Genomic DNA, 13,350 nt, shown 5'->3' with positions numbered 1-13,350 from the left:
GATCCACTGGTAAAAAAATAAACAAAGAAGATATGAATACTGCACTTTTGTTAAAAGGCAGTTGAGAAAGTATGTGCTTAAAGATGTCTTTGTTAAATTTGCTTGAGCAAGAATTAATATTTGTTTTGTTTTGTTTCTCTTTGCAATCTTTCCAGAGCAGATGCGCCTTCCTTGCAGGGGTGCTCTACTTCTGTGGTGCTCAGCTGCTATGCAGAGAAAACAGATGAAAGCACCTGGAAAGGTCTGCACACTGCTGGTTTAGAGACATTAAATACCTCTGGCTGAGCTGAGGCTTCTGTCCCACCCAGTCTGAGTCACAGGGGATGCTAAGCATAGGGCTGGAGCTGAGCATAGGGATGGAGCACAGTATCAGGCTGGAGCTTGGCATAAAGAATAGCACTGGTGCCTATCACAGATAGGGCTGGTGCTGAGAATATGGCTGGAATTCAGGATAGAGCTGGTGCTGGGCATCGGGCTGACATTTGGCTGTGAGAATATCTGAGAGAGGCAGAAGCTTTATTAAGGGTGAACATACATTTAAGAGCAAGTGCCCTACAAACCCATGGGATCCAGAGGCTCTGCTGAGCCATGGAGCAAAGGAAATCTCCAAACAGATGTGTCTAGAGGAGGTTTGACAATGGACAAAGAAACCAATGGGAGAAGGACCATTGGACAGAAGCAGTTTGTTTTAGGGCCTGTGATTTTTGTAATAGGAGTTTGGGACCACTGGCTTTCAGGAACTCAAGGAGCTGGGTGTCCTGTCTGCTGCAGATGGCACTGCATGAGGATGCCTCCTGCTTTCTGAGAATGCATATGGGAGATCTGCTTTCCTGATAAGTTTAATTGACTGCCTTCATCCCTGCGCAGCTTGTTAGCTGTGTGGAAAATCAGAGGTGCTGCCAATGCAATCTGGTTATTACTCCATGGTGCTGTGGAAAGCAAAGAGTTTGTAGCTCTGTAATCCTTTGTAATTTGCTGCTAATTTGTCTACAGCCAACAGCTCTAGTGCTTCATCTGCTCATTCAGGAAGGAAAAGAGCAGCAATTAATGAGGAGGGTAATGGTTTGCTAATGCATAAAAATGACCTATTTGTTGAACAGGTAGCGAACAACTATTGTACTTAATATTCTGTTATACCTGTTCAAATATTAGATTTTCTCCTGCTATTGACTTTTAGCATATTTCCCATGGTTACCGAACTCTCCCTGCTGAACAGTGAGCTTTAAAGCACTGCAGGAGATGGGTTCTGTTCTTCTTTAGCAAGGTTTTCTTGGGAGAGCATTGCCTTAAATGGAAGCAGGGATATTTGAGGTCAGAATGTTCAGCTGTTGGGATTGCTGCAGCAGGCTTAGTTACAGACAGGCCTGAGCTACTTCATCTCCTGTATAGCACAATGATAGATTAAGGCAGTTCTGTAGACTACTACTCCTCTACTAAGCAGCAATTGCACTGACTGTGGCCATTTGTATCCTGGCAAAGTCTAATCCCAGCATTTAATTAATGAAAGAATGGGAATTTCTGTGGAAGGTGTTCAGAAAAACAATGGTGTGATATTCAAAACCAAGATATGGAATGAGAGCGGGGGGGGGGGGGGGGAAAGCACATTTAAATCAGCTCATTACAGAAGGTGAGGGTTATCTGGAAAATCAAAAGTAAAACCTTAACAAAAAGCAGCAGGAGACCATGTGCTCCATCCCTTCTGCATGTTTCCTGCCTACCAGCCTACATTTGATTTCTATCTATAGCTCCCATTAAAACTAATTTCAAAATTACTTCTAATTCTGGGATGACAAAAGGCTTGATTTGAAGATAAAGGCTGAGCAGCTTGGTGATAGCACTAGCATGCTAATGGACACTGCTGGGTGCCTGGCATTGCTGGTGAATGAGGTCCAGCTGTCTGACTATAAGAGAAATCTGAATTTTTCCCCAGGACGTGTCCCAGAGAGAAGATTGTCAGCCATGCTGTTGTGTGTGCAAGGGAAGGAAGTAAGCCAGCTTCAGACCTTGAGGAGACAGACCACAGAAACATGTAAGACGAGGGAAACTGGACCCTCATTTCTTCTCAGAGCAGAAGGGAGGAGGCTTCCCTTTGGCCTGAGGCAACACGTATGGGGCTCTGGGTATGGGAAGAGGACAGGATGAGGATAATGTCTCAGACCTAGGAACAGGCAGCCATATTAAATTGGTCCAACCAAGGACTCAAAGAAACTTTGTTAGTGACTGGGGACTCCTCTCTGCAAGGCACCAAGGTTCCTGTTTGTCACTTGGATAATCTCTCCAGAGAGGTTTGCTGCCTGTCACAGGCCCACATTTTTAATTTCAAGAAGAGGCTTGACAAGTGAGGCATGACAAGTGAGGGGTCTGCTATCAGCTGCTTCTGCTCATCCAAATCGGGTCACAGGAGGCTGCAATGAGGAAAATACAAATATTAAAAGAGACCTTATGTCCCTTAAGAGGATGTAGAAGGGATTAGGAATACAGGTAGTTTTCCATCCTATTGTTTGGTGACTAGGCAGAAGGAGGAAAGGAGACCAGATGAATGAATGGCTGTGAGGATAGCGTCATGCTCAGGGTTTGGGGTACTATAACCTCAGACACAATTTCAGGCCTTTTTGATAGACTGGGCATGTTGACATCAGGTGAGACACAACTGACCAGGAGGGGCAAGAATGTTCTGGGTTCAACACCAGAGCAGGAAGGAGATGGACTTTTAAGTAACAGAGAAGGATTGAGGAACACTGTAACTTTTGGAAGCAGCAGGGAAAACATCAGATTTGTCCCAGAGGAATCTGGGAGAACGCCTTCAAGAAGGAAACACAGCTGGTAGCCCAGCTGAAACGCCTCTGCACCAGTCATACAGCATGGGAAATAAGGAGGGGAATGAGAAGCCACTGTTCAATTAGGAAGCTACGATCTATCACAGAAATGTGGTGTAGCAAATCACAGAACTGGAACACTGCAATCGAGAGCAACACACTTTTCAGAAGAGAGAGGGAGGGGAGGAGGGATGGGGGTGGTGCCCTCGGTGTTAAGAAGTGAAGAGCTGAAAAACAGTCACCAACAGGTTGAGAGTTTGTGAGTTAAAATTCGGGACCAGATCAAGAAAGTTCATCTGGTGGTTGGGGCCACCTGGTCAAGGGGAGCCACTTGATGAGGTCTTCTTGCTTCAGCTACAAGAGGTACTGCATTCACAGGCTCTCATCCTGATGGGGATTTCAGCCATTTGGATGTCTGCTGGGAAAATCATACAGTGAGCTGCAAGGATGACTTGCGGAATCAAACTCCATAACCACAAAGTAGTTATAAAGCAGGTATGTTTAATGAGTGATGCACATACACCCTGGTGCAAGGGGGATAGCTCCACCTCACTTGCACACCGTTAGGAGAAAGCGTGCAACAGATATAGGCTGAACTAATACATAATCAATAGTTTGCAGGAATTTGGATACATATTCATTACATTCCTGAGACCCCATTAGCATGCAGTCCCTCCCCCCTTGCGCGTGTGTAGTGAGTTGTGGGCGTGGTCGTGAGATGCTCATCATCTTCCTCGCGAAGGCTCATCATCTTCCTTGCTGTAAACTTTTGACCCTGCGGGAGGGGTACCCCCCAAACTGGTTCCAGCTTGCTCTGTGGACATCTAATCACCATACTGTTCTCGGGCTGTTTCACCCTTATCTTCATGGTCTTCATCTCCTTGTTTTCTCAAACTTAGTGTCTGCAATTCCCCCTCTCTCTGCCCTCCCTTAACATGAACTATCTATCTGTAACTACCCTTTGCCTTAGTGAGGCCCCTTTTCCCTTTCTGTAGCAAAGCGTTCCCCTTTCATCTACTATGAAGTCCTTTTTCACTATTCAAGGAATCCAGGAGACTCCTGGAGTCTTGACGATAACTTTCTGACCCCAGTATTGGACAGACCAACCAGAGAAGCATTACTAGACCTGTGCTCACCAATGCAGAGGTTATTAAAGAGGTTAAGACTTTTTTACAGGGTCTGATAGTGATAGGACATGAAGGATTTACATTTAAATTAGATATTGGAAAGAACTTTTTTTTTTTCACTCAGCAGGCAGTGAGGTGCTGGCTCTGCTGCTCAGAGCTGTGTGTGTCCCATCCCTGGAGGTGCCCAAGGCCATGGATGGGGCTCTGGGCGGCCTAAGTTGGTGGGGACACCCAGCCCACAGCTGGGGGGTTGGGACTCTAGTTTTTAAGGTCTCATCCAACTCAAGCCATCCTACAATTCTGTGGTTTTATGTCTCTATGATCTGCTGCAGAGCAGAAAGCAAAAGAACAAAACTGACTAAATAGGTTTTGTGATGAAATTTGTTTTGATGTGGAGAGAAGTACCCTAAATTTCTGAAGGAGAGCTGATCTTTGATGCTGGAGTAAATAATTCTAGACGGAATGGGCTGGGGGATGTCCTTTTCTGTTTTGTGAGTTATGTCGCTCTGTGGATTGCTCTGAGTGTGGAGAGAGAAGAAATGGGAGGTAAAAATTTCCAGATATGAGGGGATTGTATGGGAACAACTCATTGCTCCCATCAGCAGCCACAGCAAGCATTAGGAAACATACAGAAGTGCTTCAAACAGAACTTGGTAGTGGTGGGATCACCAGTCTGACACCAGGTCATCAGTGTGCGTCATTCAGCCTGGTGTCATCCCTTGGTAAAACATCTGGGCTGGGTGATAGCTAACTGCCATGAGCAAAAAGATGATTTTGGAGTCATTTAAAGCATTCCTTTCACTAGGAAATTACTATAATCCTAGCAATTTACTTCTTCATCCTGCTGACCTCAGGTGGATGAAGCCAGGCCATGTCATTACAGGCCCCTGTACCTACACATAACTCAGAGAAAGAAATAAAAGAGCAGTTGTTTTTATTCACAGGTCACATTAATCTGATTTTCTTACCATAGTTCTATTGGAGCTTGATCGCTAAACAGGACTAAAGTGTTTTAGTAACCATATGGTAATAAAAATAAGGAACAGAATGTATTTCTAATATTGCTAGATAATATATAAGCAGTTCCAACCTTACATGACTCCTACTGGACTTAGCAAACAGAATCTTCTTTTGTAGTTGCTTTAATCTCTTTGCATCTCCAAGTGAATTTCCAAATACTCAACCAACACATTTCCTGTATTTTGGGTGGTTTATGGCTTCATTTCCCCTCATTGCATCAGTGGGTGGGAACAGCTTGACTGCATGGGTTAGAAAGCACCAAAGCTGCTCCCAGACTCATCAGGTTGTTACAATGACAAATGGAGCAATAATAAAGCCCCCACAAGGCAGTTTGATGATCTCCATCACACCCTCCTCTCCCTAGTTAGTTTTAACATTGAAAACTCTGTGTGGCTGGAAATTCACATTGGGCTTTGCCTTTGATTGAATTATTTTGAGAAGCTGAAATGCAAAAAAGATGGTGCACTTCAGAAGTAATGACTGCAGAACAGCAGCTGCCCAGTTATGTCTTTCCTCAGTCCCTCAGTGCCTGCGCACTGAGTTTCTGGCTGGTGACAACTGCCCTTGCTGACAGCTCAGGTGCTGACCCACAGGACTGGATTTAGCCTTCTGAATGTGCAGTGAGCAGATGGAGCAGGTTGCCTGTCTTTAGTAGTCTCACCCGCATGAAAAAGTGGCCATGGTTTCTCTGGGTCTTACACATACTTACTTTGTTTAATGAGATTGGTGCAGAGTCTCAATTTTTCTATTGCCCTATTTCTATTACCCTTCTTACCCAAAGCAGAAGCGAGGCTGAAATGCCTCCACAGGAGCTCCTGCAGGTAGGCTGTGTGGGAACACTTGGTAAGACACTCATCCAACTGGAGAGTTCCTATCTTACACACAAAAGCAGGTTCCAGAGACTTATCCCCCCTCAGTGAGAGCAGACTCTGCTGCTGTCAGGACAATCTTGCTTTGCTGCGACTCTGTTGATAAGACTGCTCCTGGAGCGCAGCATCTCCTTTGGCTCTTATCACAGACAGTCCACAGTGTTGTGGGCACCATCCTTCCTGCACAGGATTTTCCACCACTTCAATCTGACCTCCCACAACCCAGCCCCTCTCCTCTTATCACTCGAGCTCCCCAAAGCTGTCCCTGTCTGCTGTCTCCAGCAGCGTGCTGCTCCCAGCATGTTGCAATTATAGATATGCAGCCCTGGGATGACCTTGTTACTGTGTCATGCTTTTACCTTCTGTGTTTGCAGGCAGGTATTTAAGCTGTGCTCAATAACAATCAGCTTTAAACTGGCTGCTGCTGCTGGTGTTATCTAGTGGGGAATTAATGTCTCCAGTACTGTTTGCCAGTGAAAATTACCCATTTCCCTATTCACATTCTGTGGAGTCTTCAAAAAAACAAATGAAATTTACTGTCACCTTCTTCTCCTAGATCCCTCACTCACCCATCATTGCTCTGTGTGCTTAAGTGCCATGAGGCCATTCCCACGCTGGGTGCTGCAGCAAGCCTTCAGCACACAGATTTGTGCTGTACTGCTGTTCAGTGCGTCACTGTGATGTTTCCACCCCATGCTGCTGGAGCTGCGGGCTACTGTGCAGCTGCTACTCACTGATTGACTCTTGCAACCAGATAAATAAACCTCGGAAAAGCTAGGAAGGAGTAAAGTAAAATAGAAACGTTATAAGAAAGAAACTAGGTAAAGGTAAAGGTGTTTTCCTGAATCTTCTCAGCACCTTTTACTGTGTCATTTGGAGGTGAGTGAGCTGTAAACTCGGATTAAAGCACTTTACTGAAAAAGTCTCCTATCCTTGGAGTTTCTCTTTCCCAACAAGCTGACATGAAGAATTTCCTGGGAGATTAACTCTGCCTGCCCTTCATGAGGAAGCATAACTTTGAGGTGAGCAAGTGCCGACTTCAGGTTTGCAGCAAAAGTACAGAACAGTTCAGACCTCATGGAACAGAAAAATTACTATCCTTCTGAGCTTGGAGCTGGCAGACATGCAGTCATTACCAGTCAGGGTCAATCATTCCTTATTCCTGGTGAGGACAATGAATCATAGCACCATGGTGGCATTGCTCCTCCATTGTGCAGAAGTGGATGTGGCTTGTGTGAATGGGGCCATTGCTCTAAGTGCAGCCTCAAAATGCAAAAGAGCATCACCATTGTGTTGGCATCCAAGTGCCACTGCCTGCTCCAACTGGGATGCTTTGAGCAATAAGCACTTGCTTAAATATCTCCCCCCACCAAATAAATGCTTTGGTTTTCTGCCTTTATATGGCTGCTATCATTAAAAAAGTACTTTTTCCCAGACACTCTGAAGTTTGAGTCTTTTCCCTGCCAATGAACATCTGTCAAAGCTGGAATGAAGCCCACAGTACTTGAGTACCCAGTGCTCTGGGACTGAACTTTGTTGGGCAGTGAACCCTGATTCCAGTGTATTAGGGGATGGTGCGCCATTATTCTTCAACCTTTCTGCAGAAATGAGTTCATGTTTGGGGAAGGCACACAGCTGAAGGTTCTCTATAGACACCATTCTACTTAGAAAATCATACCCTTTTCACCCATGGTTGTTTGAGATGTTGTTCTCCTGCTGCATTCCTTTTGTAATTGCCAATTAAACAGATATCTGAGAGTCAGTTCATCACCACTCTAACTTCATATGTGTCAGGCAGGTGAAACTGGGTTAGCATTTGGCAATGCAGATATGTTTTAGGAGTAGCAGACGTTTTTATTTCAGAGATTTGCTGAGGTGTATGTGGTAAGTTGGCTAATTTTGTCCTTGAGCATCATTTCCTGAAAAAAGCAGCAACAGGGTTTATAGCTGATTCATTCAGTAATAAATGTTATCTTCTCCTGTTGCAAAATTGTCAGCATTTCCAGTCTACAAACTTCTGAGGCTATGAATGGCCAAGCTCTTGGCAGTAGTTGACACGTGGCTGGATCTTTACAGATGAAGGTTATTTTTCGATCTGAGCTGGGAGCAGAGCACCCAGAGTGGAGATGTGTTGGTGGTTGAACTTGATGATCTTAGTGGGCTTTCCAACCTTAATGATTCTATGATTGCATGATTCCTTCGTATACTGCAGCTCTGGCAGCAGGCACTGTGAGCTGTCCCATATGGCCAGGCAGATGGATCCTGTACATCACCACCTCCCTGCCAAAGCAGAGGTACAACATTAAGGTTACACAGCCCTTATGTGTTTAAACAGTTGGCAGCTGAAGCAAAATGTGCCATGCTATGTTTGTTAGCTGTTTTGCATTTCTGTCCAGTCTGGTGTTGGAGAAGATGGAATGGAGGTGGTACTGCAGGGTCTGTCACTAAGCCCAGATCGAGCCTATTCTGTGTGTGTTAAACACCCCTTTGTGAGCATCCTGAACATATGGCAGGCAAAACGCTCCTCCATTTATTTTATGTAATTAAGTTTTAGTACGAAGCTTGCAAGCTTTTCCTTTTTGGGCTTGCTTTGGGTTAATTAACCCAATTAGCTGCTAACAGCCAGTGTTTCCCACCAAGGAAGAATGCAGCTGTCCCTGGTGCTGCTGGAGACACCAGAACTCCCATGCAGTGTATTGGCTCTGTCTGCAGGGCAAGTCCTGCAAAATCACCTGAAGACCCTCTGGGATCCCGTGTGGGAACAGCTCCTGGTTTCACATCACTTTGCCCCTCCCTCACACTCTGTATTGCTGTTGCAGATGATGGAAAGCTGTCCCTGGAGGAGTTCCAGGCCTTTTTTTCTGATGGGACACTCAATGAGGAGGAACTCGAGAAACTCTTCCACACCATTGACTCAGACAACACGAAGTAAGTTCCCCCCATCTCATAGAGCTGGGGCACGGTGTTTGGGTGCCCCACAGGGGATGCAGTCATGCAGTCCCTTTTGCCAAACATTGCAAACTCCATTTCTGCTGGGTCTGTGTCTCATTGTGATGGCTCCCGCACCCCTTTCTTCTTGGTGTTTTTGTTGTTGTTGTTGTTGTTTTTCCAGGTTGATGATGTAGCTTCATCTCTGTGATATCTAAATTGATGCTTACTGTTACCTATGAAAACATTTAAACGGCCCTTTTGCTTTTCCACTCCATTTAAAAGCTTTGCTGCACTGTAAAAGGTAATAGTGTGAATCTGCGAGCTCCACCCTGCTCAGCTATTTTGCCAGCAGCAAACAGTGAGGATTTAGGACCTGCACTGCTTTCTTTGCCTCCCAGCCCAGCAGCCCTCACTGGGGGCACATTGCCCTGTTCTGGCCCTATGTGGCCATACTTCTGTCTGCACAGAGCACAGACACGGGGATGGATCCCACAGCAATACAACACTTACTGTCTCACAGGGACGTGATGGGGTGGGAGGCAGCAAAGCGTGCTTTGGTTTTACAGTGCACCAAAGATGAGGCTCAGTGAGGCACCTGACTTCTCCCACTGTGCACACAGATGAAGCCTGCCGGGTTATTTCTCCCTCCAAGAGGAATCATACTTCAAAAGCCTGCATGGATGAGGCTGCTCAGAAATCCAAATGAAAGCCAATACTGAGTCATATTCCAGAGAGACTACTGCTCCTCCAGAGAGAAAAAAATCCATCCAAAAAAAGATGAAAAGCGAATCTTATTTCAAATGAGGAGCTGTGCTGCAAGCGCTTACAAAAATAATAGCCTGGTTAATTACAGAGCCTTCAGCCAGCAGGTGTATGGAGCCTCTAGACCCTGCCTTCCCAATGTGTGTAGTGGCCACCAAGCTCAGCAGTGCCGCAAACCAGTGTGATACATACTACTCATCAACTAATTAATTAGAGAAACTTCAGGGTCTTTGTCACTAGAGTGGGCTGGGAATGACTCGTCCATTCCAAAGCTTGCTTTTCAGCTGATGCTGTGGGAGCAGCTGAGTGCCTTGAATCTTACTGTAATAACATAACGCTAGAGCCATGAGAATTGGAAGTGTGGGCCATCACAGGATCACAGAATCACAGAATGGCCCAGGGTGGAAGGCACCTCAAGGATCAAGAATCTCCGACCCCCTGCCACAGGCAGGGCCACCAACCTCCACATTTAATACCAGCCCAGGCTGCCCAGAGCCCCATCCAACCTGGCCTTGAACACCTCCAGGAACAGGACATCCACAGCCTCTCTAGGCAGCTGTTCCAGAACCTTACCACGCTCATAGTAAAGAACTTCCCCCTGATATCCAACCTAAATCTTCCCTCCCTCAACTTAAAACCATTTCCCGTTGTCCTACTGTTATCTACCCTTTCAAAGAGTTGACTCCCTTCCTGTTCCCCTGTTCCCCTGTAGGTACTGAAAGGCTGCAAAGAGGTCACCCCACAGCCTTCTTTTCTCCAGGCTGCACAAGCCCAGCTCCCTCAGCCTGTCTTTGTAGGGGAGATGCTGCAGCCCTCTGATCATCTTTGTGGACCCCCTCTGGACCCTCTCCAACAGCTCCCTGTCTTTCTTGTACTGGGGGCCCCAGACCTGGACACAGTATTGCAGATGGGACATGGGCAGAGTAGAGAGGGACAGTCACCTCCCAATCCTTGCTAGCCACCCCTCTTCTGGTGGAGTCCAGGATACCATTTGCTTTCCAAGATGAGAGAGCACACTGCTGTCAATAACATTAACTATCGTAAAGGTGAATAAAGCATGCAGCCTCCTGCTTTGTGTGCCTATTTATCCAGGTGATATCCATATCCATAGTATCACCCTGTCATGGGGTTATCCCTAGATATAAGTGTCCCCCAGATATAAGTGTTCCCTACCTGCAGCAAAGCCCTCCTGCTGTCCCCATCCATGCTGGTTACTGCATCTGGCAGCAGGAACAGCAAAATCTATCACGTACTTCCGTTGCTTTTGGCAACTCATATTCAAAATCTTGCTGTTGCTTTCAGAGATGATCAAGTGGTGTTTTCCTCTCCGTGGTGAACATTCCCTTCCTCCCTCCTTCTTACCATTCAAAGCAGGAGGCAAAGAAAGATGCTGCCAGGGACTGATTTGTCACTGTGGTGTTGGCTGCTCACCCAGGCTTTGGCAGTGCTTTATAGGGAACTGCCTGAAAACTAATGGGGTGGTAATTATATGTTACTACTGATATCAGTGCCATCAGAAATGCACAAATTATGTGTATAATGTACAAACACAGATGCACACACATATGAATATATACATATAGATCTATGATTTAGCTGCAGAACAAAACTTTAGAAATCATTCTTACCTGGGAAATGCTGCTCTATTTGCAGTTGTTTACTCCTCTTGGTGCTCCCTGAGCTGTGGGGCAACTGTAGGGCATAGCCTCCAGAACTACAGTGTACCTGTATGTATTGCACACCCAAGGAAAGCAGCAGCCTCTTACCAACGTGGGGCTGGGGACAGCTGTGCAAGCCAGGCAGGTGTCCAGGCACTGGGAGCAAGTTTATGAAGCACAGAGCTCCTGTGATATCAGATCTTCTGAAAATACCACTATGACCTATGGCCAGCTTGTAACTTTCCTGGCCCCCACTGGGGCTCTTCCATGCCATAAAACCATTCCTGGAACGAGGGAGGAGGGAGATGTGAGAACCTGAACCAGTGATGGGTTAGCACTGCTCCACGGGCTGCATCCCCACACTCATCCTCATCCTTGTCATGGCAGAAGAGGAGAGGTCAGGTGTGGCTGTTAACCAAACTAATTTAGCCTAGCAGGGGATTTTAATGACTCCTTTTGCATCATATACATTTTTCATAGTTGCAGAGGAGAGTCTTTTAGAAGAGATGTGCGCACTGGAGCAGGACTTCTCTGATGAGTTGCACGTGTCCATTCACAGGGAGCCAGAACACAGCATTAGAATTCTGCTGCACTACCATTCACTATCTCCTAGCTAGACTTGCAGCTATTCTTTTAATTGCTTTATCCCCTTCACCCCCTCTAAATGAGCTGTTCTCTGCAGTGGCAAGCACTAGAAAAGCTAGGAACGTGCATGCAGTATAATTAACAGAAGCAGTACCACTTCTCAGAAGCCTTTAGCAGCTTCCCCAGACTTCCACTTTTTCTGGAGGACTGTGATAAATGAAAGAACAATAGTGGTTGGGCTTTGCCTACACCAAATCCAGCCTTGTGGTGCAGGGCTGTGCCAGAGCCCCCTTAGATGTGTCTAGCTCCATTGGGCACAGCAGCTCCACAGCTGTTTGCAGGCTGCCTGCAGCAGAGCAAATCAGACGGGACACATCTGTATCTTGCACACTTTTAATTGTGCAGAAGCTGTTAGGGTGGTGTTAATGCTAATGAGCAGAAGAGAGATGCCATGTGTGGCTGTGACTCGCTGGTCTGTGCATGGAGCTAATCTCTGTGGCTGTGTGCAGCCAGAAGCTCACAGACCAGGATAATTGCTTGGGTGGATGAATTCTGCTTCCTTGATAGTCTGATTGCACTGATAAACAAACATCAAAATAGTTTTAAGTTGGAGTCTGTGCAAGCACATAGGACTGTGAAGCTTAGTTTTCTGCAATAGTCCAAGAAGAATCCAGACAGAGGGGTAAGGTGCTTCTGGGAATCTGAGCTGCTGCTGACCTCTGCTTTGGGGGCAAGGAATGTTGATTATGATTGAATGTTTTTTCCTATTTTTCCTTCCCTAATCTTGGCTGTTTGCATTGCAAACCTGATGCAGAGTAGTGCTGTTTTTTTCTGGGAGCTAAAGCCCACGCTTGCAGAGATAGATGTACTCACTGAAACCAACTTAATTTCTGCATATTGAATGTTCTCTTCGGGAAACAAACTACAGCTTACATAATCAGCTAAGATTTTGATTAACCTATTCAAGAGACAGTTCCAGTCCCTTCAGAAAAATGATTGCACGAAAATTATATGTCTGGCTCTAATTTCTGGCTCCCAGCAGCCTGGGACTGTGGGAAGTCTTTGCTGTGCTGACATCATGAGCAGTGTCACCCACCAGAGTTTCCCAGCTGGAACTGGAGCTGGACTTTGGATTTTTCATATTTTGTGGGGCAGTTCAGCATCAGATGTTTCTTTTTCCAGATAACAGAAAAACACCATGATCTTGCCTTAAAAACAGAAGTGAATAAGATATCTGGTTCTAACCAGCTGCATGTGTTTGAGTCATGCAGGCATTCAGAGAGATTGCAGACTTTTGGTTCAAGCTCCAGCACTGTCTATTTATTCATGTGCTTACTCGGAAGGAGTAAGCGCATCTGGCTGCTGCTGGGGGGAGCACCAGCTGCCCAATGACTGAAACAGGAGAGGCTCTTTACATCATCTTTTTCAGTGGCTGGAGAAGAAACATGTGAGAAAAAAAGATATGGGTTGAAAAGCCAGGAGAGTGTTCTTGTTTTGTACTCCTGCTGGCTCCCTGAAGGCTGTACGCTGCGTATCGCAACCTGTATTTCTGCTGCTCGGAGTCCTTCCTCTATTCCTTACA

At 45.9% G+C, this 13,350-nt stretch overlaps 1 protein-coding gene across 1 annotated transcript in view; it reads left to right on the top strand.

Annotated features, from left to right (window-relative positions):
* The window catches only part of NECAB2 (N-terminal EF-hand calcium binding protein 2), a 50,563-nt gene that overhangs the window by 17,535 nt on the left and 19,678 nt on the right, over positions 1-13,350 (top strand). The window contains exon 3 of the mRNA XM_072346649.1: positions 8,652-8,760. Within this exon, the coding sequence (XP_072202750.1) occupies positions 8,652-8,760 (109 nt within the window). The remainder of the gene's footprint in view (positions 1-8,651; positions 8,761-13,350) is intronic.

Source organism: Excalfactoria chinensis, chromosome 11 (genome assembly GCF_039878825.1).
Source record: "Excalfactoria chinensis isolate bCotChi1 chromosome 11, bCotChi1.hap2, whole genome shotgun sequence".
In the NCBI taxonomy this organism is placed as follows: domain Eukaryota; kingdom Metazoa; phylum Chordata; class Aves; order Galliformes; family Phasianidae; genus Excalfactoria; species Excalfactoria chinensis.
This window is presented reverse-complemented; position numbering and strand designations above follow the sequence as displayed.